Here is a 15,753-nt window from a genome sequence, read left to right as displayed (position 1 = left end):
AGTGTGATAGAGTGTCGCAAAGCATGGTAGAGTAAGGCATATAGAGTAGAGTGTGGCAGAGCGTAGTAGTGTGAGGCAGAGTGTGGCCAAGCATGCCAAAGTGAAGCAGATAGAAAGTGAGGCAGAGAGTGAGGTAGAGCAGAGTAAGGAAATGAGGTAGAGCGTGGAGAGTGAGGCAGAGAGAGTGAGGTAGAGCGTGGAGAGTGAGGCAGAGAGAGTGAGGCAGAGCGTGGTAGAGTGGGGCAGAGAGAGTGAGGTAGAGCGTGGAGAGTGAGGCAGAGAGAGTGAGGTAGAGCGTGGAGAGTGAGGCAGAGAGAGTGAGGTAGAGCGTGGAGAGTGAGGCGTGGTAGAGTGGGGCAGAGAGAGTGAGGTAGAGCGTGGAGAGTGAGGCAGAGAGAGTGAGGCAGAGCGTGTTAGAGTGAGGCAGAGAGAGTGAGGTAGAGCGTGGAGAGTGAGGCAGAGAGAGTGAGGCAGAGCGTGTTAGAGTGAGGCAGAGAGAGTGAGGTAGAGCGTGGTAGAGTGAGGCAGAGAGAGTGAGGTAGAGCGTGGTAGAGTGAGGCAGAGAGAGTGAGGTAGAGCGTGGTAGAGTGAGGCAGATAGAGTGAGGTAGAGCGTGGTAGAGTGAGGCAGAGCGTGGTAGAGTGAGGCAAAGAGAGTGAGGCAGAGAGAGTGAGGTAGAGCGTGGTAGAGTGAGGCAGAGCGTGGTAGAGTGAGGCAGATAGAGTGAGGTAGAGCGTGGTAGAGTGAGGCAGAGCGTGGTAGAGTGAGGCAAAGAGAGTGAGGTAGAGCGTGTTAGAGTGAGGCAGAGCGTGGTAGAGTGAGGCAGAGCGTGGTAGAGTGAGGCAGAGAGAGTGAGGTAGAGCGTGTTAGAGTGAGGCAGAGCGTGGTAGAGTGAGGCAGAGAGAGTGAGGTAGATTGAGGTAAAATAAAGGAGAGACTGAAATCAGACTTCAGTTGAGTAAAAAGCTTAAATAGAGTAGAATACTGAGCTTCGGTTCAGTAGCAGCTACAACAGTATTAAACAGTAATACTCTACAGTAGTATTACAGTGTACTACAGTAGTGTTTGGATGCTGTCCTGCCTGCAGGAAGTCAGTAGTAAGTAGAGTAATGTTGGTTGTAATGTTATTAGAAGGTTGTCTGGTTGTTTAAAGGGACACAGCAGATGGAAAGTGAAAGTGCAGAAGTGAAGAAGTCGTGTGATATCGATTGTGTGAATTTATATTGTCGCCGTCCAAAGAAAAACACATCCATTTGTTTTTTTAAATCTTTAGTTTACTACATCTAGGCCTGTTACAATAATTATAATATTAATTTATCGCACAATATATTTGAACAAGACCTCAATTATTTTTGCAGAGCTGGGCAGTTAAAAAATATACTACTATACTAAGTATATTACTCTTTAAAACGGTTCAGTGTCATTGTTATGATATGTCGTCAATATATAAATATATCAGTGATATAAACTGGTCTTAAAATCTTAAAATGTTGTTTAGTTCAGTTCTTTTGGGGAAAATTATATCATCCTTTTAAAACTAGTTATCAGGCCAAACAGAGCTGCATCATATGAACACAGTATTATATAAGTATTGAGTATAAGGGACACAGTAAGCGTTTTATCATGTTATACTTCTAGAAATATATTTAGGGTAGAGTGCTACAGCGTTTTATACATATTTTTATTGAGACAGGTTCATCATCTAAGCATTAAACACAGTTAAAATTGCACAGTTTATAAAAATGAAGAATTAATGCATCTTCCATAATAAGTATTAAAACAAAAATATAGCTGCACTTTGTTAAAAACTGGTTTAAGGTATTTCTGAAGTGTTTACATTAGCGTCCGCTATAGGTCTGTTTGTACTGTAGTGAATGTAAATAGCAGTTGCACTGTTTTATACGTATATTTTCTACTCATCGTCTGTGTGTGTGTGTGTGTGTGTGTGTGTGTGTGTGTGTGGGAATGCATTGTTGGAATATTTACACCTTTTGCACTAATGCGAAAATTCTGTTAAACTGCTCATTTTATTATCATCTCATTTTAAAATGTGTATACGTCTGTATTTTGTGTTATATGTAATATATCCTCTGTATTTTAGTACTGCTACTGTATAAGCCATATAAATGATGATAAAATGCATCATTGTTACTGTAATGTGCCTAATCATGTAAGTCTCACTGCATGTTTTATTGCTGAACTGTTAAGTTTTATTGCATTTCTAACTTTTACCATTAGAAGTAGATTTGTTTGATTTTTTTAAACTAATGAAATCAGTTAAAAATGTCATTTCCATGTCGATTCAGTCAAATTTATCAACCCACAATAAAAAAATATTATTAAAGAAAGAATCGTGCAGTGTTTTTATATATATGATTATCACAATTTCTACTAGTGATAAAGTTATTATAGATATGTGTAGCTGGAGTTACTAGTAAAAATTATGTAAGAGAGTGAAATTCCCTGTAAAACAGTTTTAATGTGAGGAGTCAGAATGTAGGAGTGATTAAGGGTTAGTGCTGGAGATAAAACTAAACTATCACTTTTAAAAGTGTATTTTTAGTGTCTACATGTCAAATGTTCAAATGCTTCAATTTAATGTTTTACATTCATATAACTATTTCTGATATGATTTATAGGACATATAAAATATTTAGTCAGATTCCCACAATAAGAGAAAAACACGAATGATCTGCTCACTGTATTTATCTGATTAAATTTTGAATATGGTATCAGTATTCAGAAATAGTCTGGGCTGATATAATTATAGTGTGATTTTAGGCTTAAACAGCTCATTATAACCAAACATGTGATTATTGTCAGTGTAACAAATTTTCTGACTGTATTAAGCTAAATTCAAAAATAGAAAATTGGGTATAAAACACATTTCTTTTTCACTATACTGAATGGGGAAAAAAGTGTTTTTATCCAATGTTTTTAATAATCTAGTTTTTCATTTCAGCCTTTCGCAAAAAGAATTTCAAGAAAAATTAAAAGGTAAATCTTCTCTCGATTTTCAGATTTGTCCTTTTTTGTATCTTGTTACACAAATCTGATGGTATAGTCAGATGAATCTGATAAATCTGAAAATGCAAAAATGGACAAATCAGAATTTTTTTTTTTAGATTAAAAACTAAAAATGCAATTAATTATAAATACTTATTTCTTGTAGACTACACTACATAAAAAAATCAATAATTCGTTTCACATCCAATTTTCTATTTTTGATTTAGCCTCAAACCTCAGGAAAATAAATAAATTAACGTTAATTAATAAACAGTACACTGACCGATTACAGCTGGGTAATACTGTGAGTAGGAGCTGTTTAGTATTTAAAGGAATGGGATGTGAGGAGGGAATTCATCATTTTAAATATTAAATATAGATTTTTAAATTTTAAATTAGAAAAATGCAGCTTTGTTTGTTTAGAGAGTTTATTAGAACTCAGTTGTGTGAGCTAGCTAGCTAATTAGCTTAGCTAACCCAGAACTAGCTTAGTCTAGTAAGTTACCAAATAATTTAGATATAACATTATAACATTATCCTGTTTATAAAATAGACCAGACTCACAAAAAAGATTATTAATTTTGGCTTATGGTGACATTTTCTTGTGTAAACTTACCCAAAACTACTAAGCTAACTAGGTTAGCTCGCTAGCTACTTAGCTTAGCATAGCTAGTTAGCTAGCTAACTAGACTTACGTAGCTTATTTAGCGACCGTTAGCTAACATTAGCTACTTAGCTTGACTGAGTTTAGCTCAAACCTGAAGCTGAGGTAAATCTGAACCAAACACAACAATAATTTACAACAGAGATATATTACTGTTTCACTACTGTACTTAAGTACTATCTGTATCTACTGGAGTATTATTTTTATTACACTACTGTACTTAAGTACTATCTGTATCTACTGGAGTATTATTTTTATTACACTACTGTACTTAAGTACTATCTGTATCTACTGGAGTATTATTACTATTTCACTACTGTACTTACGTATAGTAGTAAAGTAAAAATAATACTCCAGTAGATACAGATACAGCATTTTAGAACTTAAGTACTAATATACTGTATCTTGTATCTACTGGAGTATTAACTTTTATTTCACTACATATTTTGTAAATACTATTTCTCTGATATATTGTTTATGTGCTACAATACTAAAATGTTAGAAATCGTTCCAAACCCACATTATCACTAAAGCCAGAGCGGTAACTATATATGTCACAGTACTGTATATTTACTATTTGTTCTGTAATAGTACATTTTACAATAAGTTACTTGCCAAATTTAAGTACAAAACATATTGAATACGTTAATACTTCCACTTAAATGTCGAGCTTTAATCCCAAATGAAAATATTTGGTTTTAGATTGTGTTATGCAAAACAAAGACACACTGCCTGCCTCCGCACTTAGCAATGTGTGTGTGTGTATATATATATATATATATATATATATATATATATTTATTAATGACTATATTCTACTTTGGTTCAAGATGGAAATTTTTTCGGGTTCCAAAATTAGGTTTATTGTCTTTAAAAGGGTGCAATTCCTTTGTTATGCTGTTATGTTGGTGGCCTTAATGGTCTTAAAATGCCAACAATATCGTTTATCGCAATAATTTCTGGGCCAACATATCGTTTGCAATTTTTTTTTTTTATCGTGACAAGCCTACTAATGATTTAATAAAACCCCCAAAGACATTTTTGCAAATATGAAACACACTTTTACAAAAAACACCAACATTATGCTTTTATTTGCTCATATATGTACAGTCTTAGCCAAAAATTATAGTTATCCCTGCTATCATTCAGAAAATGCACCACCACGGCTTCCAGACCTGTTACAGTTATAAACACTTTGGTATTAAAATGTTTATTTGTTCAACAAGAAAGCAGAGAATAATCAGACATTACAGAAACTCACATAAAATAATTTGTTATATTACTCTGAAGTGATTTAAAGTGTTCTCCCAGCTTCTGTTCTAAGTTCTCTCCACAGGGGTTCTCCTATAGGTTCTGTAGAAACCACCATCCTGCTTCTCTCAATCCATTGATGCCCCGCCCCTCTCAAAGTCTGCCAACTGGGTAAAATAATTTTTTATTTTTATTTCTTACTGAAAAAGTCTTTGAGCAACCACCAAGGATACCATAATGACCACCTAGAAACCATTCAGCAACACCTTAGCAACCACCATAGATACTATAGCATCACCTTAGCAACCACTTAGAAGCTGCGACGGATACCATAGCAACATTTTAGCAACCATCTATCAAAACCTTATCAACCATTAATTTTTTTTTTTTTTTTTAATTTTTCCTATTTTCTCCCCGATTTACACGGCCAATTACCCAACCCACTCATTAGGACTCCCCGCCCCCCCTATCACTAGTGATGCTCCAACACCAGAAGGGTGAAGACCAGCACACGCCTCCTCCAATACATGTGAAGTTAGACTCCGCCTCTTTTTGAACCTTTTTGCCAAGTAGCATCACAGTGCTAACGCTCGGAAGAAAAGCGCAGCGACTCGTTTCTGATACATCAGCTCACAGACGCAGCCTTGTGCTGATCCACATCACCCTAGGAGTGATGAGGGGAAAGAGAGAGCGCCATCTACTGTACTGTACCCACCCAGAGAGAGAGCAAGAACAACTGTGCTCTCTCGGGGCTCCGGCAGCTGATGGCAAGTTGCATGACCGGGATTCGAACCGGCGATCTCCTGATCATAGTGGCAGTGCACTCGGCGCCCCAACCACCTAGCTTTTGATCAAAAGTTTTAGAACTGCATCCCATTCACAGTTTCTGCAGGAACTGAAATGTAGTTTAATGTTGTTAGTGGGTGGAGTTTGGAGTATTGATTATAATCTGCGGTTAATTAGATGTGTGAATCCTGATTGGGCCACAGTGTGGTAGTGTTTCCCTGCAGCCGCCGCCCCCCTGTTTCAGACTGACTCTATATTTGAGAGCTGGTTGTATCTGTGGAGTCAGCTCTGCTGCAGGAGAACCAGTAACCTGATCTACCTCTCTACCTCTCTCTCTCTCTCTCTACCTCTCTACCTCTCTCTCTCTCTACCTCTCTACCTCTCTCTCTCTCTCTCTCTCTCTTCACTTCTCTCTCTCTCTACCTCTCTACCTCTCTACCTCTCTCTCTCTCTCCTTCTCTCTCTCTCTACCTCTCTACCTCTCTACCTCTCTCTCTCTCTCCTTCTCTCTCTCTCTACCTCTCTACCTCTCTCTCTCTCTTCACTTCTCTCTCTCTCTACCTCTCTCTCTCTCTACTTCTCTCTCTCTCTCTCTCTCTCTCTCTCTCTCTCTCTCTCTACCTCTCTCTCTCTCTACTTCTCTCTCTCTCTCTCTCTCTCTCTACCTCTCTCTCTCTCTACGTCTCTCTCTACCTCTTTCTCTCTCTCTCTCTCTCTCTCTCTCTCTCTCTCTCTCTACCTCTCTCTCTACTTCTCTCTCTCTACTTCTCTCTCTCTCTCTCTCCAGTAAAGGTACTGGGTTCATCCCTCTCTCCTCTCCTCTCAGACAGGGACCTGCAGCCGGAGGATCAGCAGATCGTCCTCTCGGCCCCTCGACCCCCCGGCCGGATCCTACTGACCCCCCAACCCCCCCCCCGGAGACCCAGCAGTAAGATACTCCTGTTTAATTCTACATGTGTAAGAAGTGTGTGTGTGTGTGTGTGTGTGTGTGTGTGTGTGTGTGTAGTGCTATAGGCTACACATTTGTATAAATCTTTAATTTACAGTTTTTACAGTAATGTAAAAATATAAGTAAATAGAAGTTTTAAATAGAAGTTTTAAATTTACAGTTTCCAAAAACATTATGCAATATTTTAGACAGAGTGGCCTTATTATAATAATTATTATATTATTTATGGTGAAAATGTGCAAACACAGCTGCCAATATTTTACTGCTAAATTTTCTGATTTTTTATTTTTTTATTTTATTTTTTTGTTTTTACAGTGAAATAGTTGCACTTCAACATTTCAATATTTTGTTAATATGATCAGCATCTGCGTGTGCATGTGATCAATACATGCTTTTCTATACCAGTACAAATCACCAGCTTATCTTATTAATAAATGCAGACATCTCTATTGCTTGATCAATTGGTATAATTGCTACAAAGCAAATTGAAGCACAACATCTTATTTATTTTTTATTTTTTAATATATTAATTGCTTATTTACATTAGTGTTGTTAATAAGTTAACACTTATCTCAGATTTTTGTTTTAATACAGCTAAAATTAAAACCATATTTGCTAAAACAACCACAAACAAAATATGACAGTCTAACCTCATTCATTTTAATTTGATTGGTTATTTTCTCACTATTGATAAATGCTGACGTCACATTAGTCTCATTAGTAACTGAGTTGTTATTGTTATCTGCAGCACGTGCTCTCTGTGTGGTCCTGCTTTACTGAGCTGCAGATTCACTCCAGATTAATATCCTGGATTTTATTTACTGTACATACAAGACAAATTTACATTTATATATTTTACTAACAGACAGTGGTCCATATATAATTATTAATTATATGTATTATTTTGATACACAAAGGCAGTTTAATTAGTGTTTATTAGAAAATCTGCTTAATCCTCAAATAAATCAAATGTTTTAGCTATGGTTGAAATTAATATAATATTTAGAGAATTAGTTCAGTATGTAAAAATCTAAGAAAAACAGGTTTAAACATAAAACAACTAAACAAAACTAAAATACACATAACCCTAAATAAATCTTACATATTGTGATTCTGAAAAGCTAATAATACTAATAATACTTTATAAATTACAATTTGTAAATACACAGACATTTATAAAGCATTAAATTAATTTATAAAATCTTAAATGTAAATATAAAATATGAAGTATAAAAGTCAAGCTATAATGGATCATTAAACACTTAAAGCTAATATTTAATGTGTAGACAATATTAAGACACATGTTAATAATAATAAGAATAATGGGAGACAGCAATCAGCTTTTGTGTTCTAATGGTGTTCCAGTTAGATCTCAGATTTGTTTATATACCTGTTCTATACACTCTATTTTCATTTCTATCTTCCTCCTGCCTGGTTTAAACAGCAGCAGAGCTTCTGAATATATCTACACTGATGGGCGTGGTGTTCTGGAAATGAGGTGTGTTCAGGTACATTTCTGGAGTTTTATCTTGTTTATCTTGGTAACAGAAAACACAGGAGCTCCACTGACTGAATACAACCTAGACAGACGCCAACAGTCAGACGTTCATCGCTATCTCGGTAACACGGGCGCCGTGCCGAGCCGAGCGTACACCCCCACTTATTACACACACATGAACACACAGCAGCACAAACCCAACTTTTACATCAACAATAAACAGAATAGTAAATAAAATAACATTGCTGTTCCCGTAAATGAGCTGCTGGAGCTCCTTCACAGCGTCAACCAGCAGCTCAGTTTCCTCTGCTGAGAAGAGTTTGTTGAACACGTCCAGGTAGCTGCACCGTTACAATAGCAATCCAACAAAGTCAGAGCTCACCTGATCTACTCTTAAAGAGAATGATGAGCTCTTAAAGAGACGCACTGATTGGTTTATTATTTCACAATATGCGCAAAATTATTACTAACCACACCCATCATTAATTAAGAGCATTAGTGCGTGACTTTTGTGCAATGTGTACTTTTCCCGTCGTTACCATAGCAAAGACACACTGACACGCCCTAAATCAAGCTGACCGTTTTTCTTCTCTCGTCAGTTGTTAAGATGCTGGATAAGGAAGATGTCGGCGTATTCATTAGAGCTGATTAGGTGAGCAGGGCTCGGTGGGCACTGGGTGCCACGCTGTCACAGTTACTGACATTCCAGACTGTAGGGAGGCGGACGGGCGGCGTTGGGTGGTTGCTGGGGCGTTGGTAGGGGGTTGGGGGGGCGGGGGAAGATTTATCCTACACCATGTGTTTCTAAATCCAACACGCAAAAGGGCAACAGATTTAGCCCAGAGCTCTGCTCAGGTTTCTGCTGGGTTTCTTTCTGACTTACACCACAGCACCCAGCACACACTCACAACCCACCCAGTTACAGACACCCTGATATTATATTATATATTATATATTGTTTTATATTCATGTGACACTAAATCAGTCTGTGCAGGAGATATTATACTGTGTAGAAATCAGTTTAACTGCAAAACTAACTGTGCTGGGTGTTTGTCAGCTGAGCTGTGGAACAACCTGTGGTTGTATTTTCATACATCAGTATTTATTGAATATTAATATGTTGTTTATGAATGTATGTATAAATACAGCTCTGATTTTACCAAATTATAAACCTCTGGAATTTAATGGATCAATGGATGATCACAAACCATCAAACCACCAAACTGAACTGCTTGAATTTTTGCACCAGGAGTAAAGCAGCATAAAGTTATCCAAAAGCAGTGTGTAAGACTGGTGGAGGAGAACATGATGCCAAGATGCATGAAAAAAAAACTGTGACTAAAAACCAACCAGGATTATTCCACCAAATATTGATTATTTCTGAACTCTTAAAACTTTCTCATTTTCTGTAAATAAATGCTCTAAATGAGAATATTTTTATTTGGAATTTGGGAGAAATGTTGTCTGTAGTTTATAGAATAAAACAACAATGTTCATTTTACTCAAACATAAACCTATAAATAGCAAAATCAGAGAAACTGATTCAGAAACTGAAGTGCTCTCTTCATTTTTTCTAGGGTATATATATTTATTCAGATGTCCTGCTAAACATTGTAACCGTGGTTCTCCGGTCCTGTAGCTTTAAGAGCAGCTGAGCTGTGTTGTGTTCATGCTCGGAGTGTTGCAGTGTCCTGTTGCTGTGTGAAGCAGGATTCAGATTTAGGAAGCTGAATTGTGTAAAGCATTAGGAGAGAAACCCAGGGATCACATGGACTTCATACTTAGAACATTAGTAAAGTACCAGTTGCGTACTAATACTAATAGTGCATACATTTTTAGCAGCCTATTTTAGTGATGTATAAACAAGCTGTGCACAGTGTGTCTTTGCTATCGTAACAACAGGAAAAGTACACATTGTAAGCCTATAAACGCAAAAAAGTACTAAAGTACTAAAGTACTAATTCTAATTCTTAATGAATCATGGGTATGTTTAATTTTGGGCGTAACATGAAATAAACCAATCAGAGTGTCTCTTGCTCATCATTCTCTTTAAGAGTAGATCAGGTGAGCTCTGTCTTTGGTGGATTGCTATTGTAACGGTGCAGCTACCTGGACGTGTCCAACAAACTCTTCTCAGCAGAGGAAACTGAGCTGCTGGTTGACGCTGTGAAGGAGCTCCAGCAGCTCATTTACGGGAACAGCAATGTTTTTTTTATTAAGCTCTTTTAGTATTCTGTTTACCTGTGTTGCCGAGATAGCGATGAACGTCTGACTGTTGGCGTCTGTCTAGGTTGTATTCAGTCAGTGGAGCTCCTGTGTTTTCTGTTACCAAGATAAACAAGATAAAACTCCAGAAATGTACCTGAACACACCTCATTTCAGAACACCACGCCCATCAGTGTAGATATATTCAGAAGCTCTGCTGCTGTTTAAACCAGACAGGAGGAAGATAGAGTGAAAATAAACTATTGGTGGGGTGTAAGATAGCAATGAGCAATACAGTGTGCTTTATGCAGGTCGTAATTAAATCTCTATATGCTGTGTGGTGATATTGAGATATTGAGGTTTTTTTTGTTCTGTTTTCGGCAGTACTGAGTGGGCGCACACGGCGTTCCTGATATCAGGAAAATGGCACAGTAAGACTCACAATGGTTTCACAGTAATTAGTGTTAAAATATTGGCCATAAAATGCTGATCTAAATTGATTATTGTGTTGTGTTATAAATATAGGGTGCCTTAAAGAATATTTTTGCTTGTTTTTTGTCATACTTGGAATTTTCAGATTATCAAACAAACTTTAATATCAGACAAAGATAACCTGAGTAAATATAAAAAGTACTTTTTAAATGATAATTTCATTTATTAAAGAAAAAAAAATCTATCCAAACCAATCTAGCCCTGTTTGAAAAAGTGTTTACCAACAAACATCTTGATGATCTCCAAGAACTTTGGGTTAATGTTCTTTGGACTGACGAGACAAAATTAGAACTTTTTGGAAGGTGTGTCCCATTACATCTGGTGTAAAACTATAAACTAACATATAATTTCAGAAAAGAAGATCATCATACTGAACACAGTAAAACATGGGGGTGGTAGTGTGTGTGTGTTATGATGGTCTGGAGCTGCTGGATAAAACCTGCTGTAATTGATGGAAGCAGGAATTCTGCTGTTTATCAGAAAATCCTGAAGGAGAATCAGAATCCTCCATCTGTTCCTTACTGACCTCAAGCTCAGGAGTACTTTACTTGGGTTCTGCAGCAGGACAATGACCCAAAGCTCACAAACAACAAGTTCACTGTCTCTGAAAAACTAAATGAAGGTTTTAAGTTAAAGTCTGAATGAGATGTTGTGGATGATCTTAAACAGTTTTAGACGTTTATGCTGGAAAATCAAACAATTTGTCTGAATTAAAATAATTCTGTAAAGAAGAGAGAAACTAAATTCCTCCACAGAGATGAGAAAGACTCAAACAACCAAGTTATTAGATTTAGGGGTGAAATACTTTTTCACAAAGGGCCAGATTGTTTTTTAATAGATCGTTTCTCTTAATAAATGTAATTATCATTTAAAATCTTCTTTTTATATTTACTCAGGTTATATTTATCTAGTATTAAATTAATCTGTACATATTATATATATATATCCACCTGTCTCCAGGATCCAGAAGAAGACGTCCACCATGTCCGTAACCATCTCCTCCTGCTCCCGAGAAACTTCATCCTACTCCTCCTCATCATCCTCAGCTTCCTCCACCACTCTCCAACAGTCCAGCCTGGTGCAGCCCGTCTGTATCAGTCCCCAGAGAGTACGAATACACACGCTATACACACACACATACACACACACACACACACTATATAAACACACCACACACACACACACACACACTATATAAACACACCACACACACACACACACACACACTATATAAACACACACACACTCACACACACACACACACTATATAAACACACACACACACACACTATATAAACACACACACACTCACACACACACACACACTATATAAACACACCACACACACACTATATAAACACACCACACACACACACACTATATAAACACACCACACACACTCACACACACATACACACACACACACACACACACTATATAAACACACCACACACACTCACACACACATACACACACACACACACACACACTATATAAACACACCACACACACTCACACACACATACACACACACACACACACACACACTATATAAACACACCACACACACACACACACACACTATATAAACACACCACACACACACACACACACACTATATAAACACACCACACACACACACACACACACTATATAAACACACACACACTCACACACACACACACTATATAAACACACCACACACACACTATATAAACACACCACACACACACACACTATATAAACACACCACACACACTCACACACACATACACACACACACACACACACACACTATATAAACACACCACACACACTCACACACACACACACACACACTATACACACCTACACTATACACACATACACTATACACACACACACACACACTTACACTGTACACACATACACAATACACACACTATATACACACACACTCACACACACACACACACACACTATACACACCTACACTATACACACATACACTATACACACTCACACACACATACACACACACACACTCACACACACTACACACACACACACTATATAAACACACCACACACACACACTTACACACTTAAACACATACACATTCTCAAACCCACTCTTTATATATTTATAGTGTGTATAATAATGTGAGTATATACGTTTCTCTGTAGACAGTGACCCCATGCCAGTATTCAGGAAACGGAGGCACGACTCCCACATTCATAAAGGTAATATTAATAATATAACTGGTTTATGAATATAATGCTGAGTATAGAATATATTATGTATATAATGTTGAGTATATAATGCTGGTGTTCTCCGGGTGTTATTATGGGTTGCTGTGGTTGTGTTCTGCAGCGTCTCCATGACGTCAGCACGGTGAAAGGGCAGCTGGTGGTTCTGGAGTGCAGGATTAGAGGAACTCCTCCGCTGAACGTTTGCTGGTACAGAGAGGACGAGCAGATCCCCGACTCCGCTGATTTCAGGATTCTCAGAAAGAGTGAGTTACAGAACTGACTAACTATAATAACATACTCTAAATGAAAGTGTGCTAAATCATCTTAATCATGAGTTCAATTAGAGTTTATTTTGATAATGGTGGGACTTTAGCTTTAGGGAGTTTAACTCACCTAATTTTCTAAGTTCATTAATTCATTAATTAATTTATGTGTTTACCAGTCCATTATTTGGCATTAAAAACAGTTGCTTTTCTGAGACAGCACATATATTTTTAATAGAACAAAATATTAAAATTAATACACATCTCACTGTATTTTATGACCCATATAAAGAGCAATGGGAATGGGATGGAGACTACAGTGCATAGTAAATGAATATTAAAGTGATCTATCAGATTATGAAGGAACACATAATGAATCATGTAGTAACTTAAAAACAGTGTTAAACAAACTAAAATACTCTGTGAAGTATTTAGATACTCTTATCTGGGGAGCTGTTTGTTAACTTGTGGTTTCTGAGGCTGAAAACTCTGATTAACTCATCCTGTACAACAGAGAAAACCCTTTTTCTTCTATTCTTTCCTGGGGAGGTCCTGATGAGTGCCAGTTCCGTCATTATAACACGTTTTTGATGGTCTAAAATGTTTTGGATTGACTGAAAGTGTTTTTTAATCTTTATTTAGTCTTTTATTAGTAATACGTGCACACTAAAAGAAGCTAAGTGTCTTTTTTATTCTGTTTTCAGAAGCAAGTTCTACAAGTATTCCGGGTGAGTGAAATTACACTAGAATTTATTAATTTAGTAATTGTCAGTCCAGCCAATCAGTTCATGACCTCAAGCTCAGGAGTACTTGGGTTCTGCAGCAGGACAATGACCCGAAGCACACAAACAACAAGTTCACCTCTGAATGGGTTAATAAACTAAATAACGGTTTTAGAGGGTCTAGTTAAAGTCTGATCCAGTGTGTCTGAAATAAAACAATTCTGTAAAAATAGAGTGGAACAAAATTCCTCCACAGAGATGTGAAAGACTCATATAACCAAGTTATTAGATTAAGGGGATAAATACTTTTAACACAGGGCTATGTTAGTTTGGATAGATTGTTCTCTTAATAAATAAAATTATCATTTAAATACTGCTTTTTATATTTACTCAGGTGAACTTTGTTTGATATTAAAATATGTTTGTTGATCTGAAAAGTGTGTATGATATAAAAAAAAACAAAATAGATCTGTTATTCACTGCACTGTAACCTGAATTCAGCTGTATTGTGTTTTCCTGTAGAGGAGCTGTGCACCCTGGTCATCACAGAGGCGTATCCCGAGGATTCTGGGATATTTAAGTGTATAACTTCAAATCAGTTTGGAACAGCATCCTGTAGCGCCGTGCTGGAGGTTTACACAGGTAATCCTGATGCTCTTATTGTACTTTAATATCTGTGCAGGGATACATAACAGCAAAAAAATATAATCTGTGAGAAATTACCTCCTATATTAATTTTCTTTAAAGTTCTTCTTCTGCTAAAATCCTCTTGTTCTTGTTGTTAGTGAAATACAGTGGGTCTCTCTGAGTTGTTTATGATGCTGCACATGATGAAACTCTTCCTCTTCCTCATTCTCTGCAGCAGCTAGTAAAAGAATATAGTTAGAAAAACGAGTCGATCAGGAAAAGCACCGTGTCTACATCAACCCGTCAATTAGTATTCATGGCCCCGCCCACCTCGGCTCGGGACCGCCCACAGGCAGAGCTGAAGCCGGGCGGCGACGCAGTCTCATCAGATAGAAGCTAACAGCGCTAGGAACAGCATGCAGTTCATTCCTGTGTTATTTGTGTGAATAACACATCAGTGTTTATATACTTTACCCAGTAATTCAGAGCTAAGAAACAAATGATTAGAATTAGTCTATGGAGGAAAAACACCACCAGCCAAGTACAATTGAGATAGGTAGGTGTATGTTTAAAATCTGGACCTGGACTCTACCCACCTCTGTGTGTGAGTAAATATAGGTTTAAATAGGATCTCCGGTGGATTTGGTGTTTTACAGAGACTCTAAGACTAGGTCAGTGGCTGAACTGCACTTAGCAGGGCATTATTACACATGTTGTAAAGTAACATATAACATTGTAAAGACTGTTATTAGTGTAAAAATGTCTTTGTTTTAAAACGTTTCTATCTGTTGTTCGTCTCGCTGCCTCCTTGCGTCGCAGTGCTGTTAGCCAATCAGAGGCGATATGTTTGCATGTATGAATATTCATGAGCAAGAGCTGAAATCCTATAGTTTCTCCCCGCCCCCAAACTCCTCCACCAGACTAAAGCAGTGTTATACTGGACCACCGGAGCAATTTTTTTTTTACTAAAAACAGCTCACATGGCATTTATTCATACTACAGACACAACTAGACATTTTAAAATGAACTAAAAACTACGGAATGAGTTCATGATTAATT

The 15,753-nt window shown here is 37.2% G+C and overlaps 1 protein-coding gene across 3 annotated transcripts in view; it reads left to right on the top strand.

Annotated features, from left to right (window-relative positions):
* The first annotated feature begins 4,499 nt into the window (after positions 1–4,499).
* Positions 4,500–15,753, top strand: part of myot (myotilin) — a 34,190-nt gene continuing 22,936 nt past the window's right edge. Inside the window, exons 1-8 of one of the 3 annotated variants that reach the window (XM_022683614.2) lie at positions 4,500–5,092; positions 6,534–6,635; positions 10,744–10,790; positions 11,812–11,959; positions 13,017–13,073; positions 13,204–13,345; positions 14,050–14,073; positions 14,590–14,709. In XM_022683614.2, the coding sequence (XP_022539335.2) occupies positions 10,783–10,790; positions 11,812–11,959; positions 13,017–13,073; positions 13,204–13,345; positions 14,050–14,073; positions 14,590–14,709 (499 nt within the window). In that variant the 5' untranslated portion in view covers positions 4,500–5,092; positions 6,534–6,635; positions 10,744–10,782. Of the gene's footprint in view, positions 5,093–6,493; positions 6,636–10,743; positions 10,791–11,811; positions 11,960–13,016; positions 13,074–13,203; positions 13,346–14,049; positions 14,074–14,589; positions 14,710–15,753 lie in introns of those variants that run through there. The other 2 variants (XM_049484132.1, XM_049484133.1) reach the window with 2 other exon arrangements.

This window comes from Astyanax mexicanus, chromosome 10 (assembly GCF_023375975.1).
Source record: "Astyanax mexicanus isolate ESR-SI-001 chromosome 10, AstMex3_surface, whole genome shotgun sequence".
Lineage (NCBI taxonomy): Eukaryota > Metazoa > Chordata > Actinopteri > Characiformes > Acestrorhamphidae > Astyanax > Astyanax mexicanus.
This window is presented reverse-complemented; position numbering and strand designations above follow the sequence as displayed.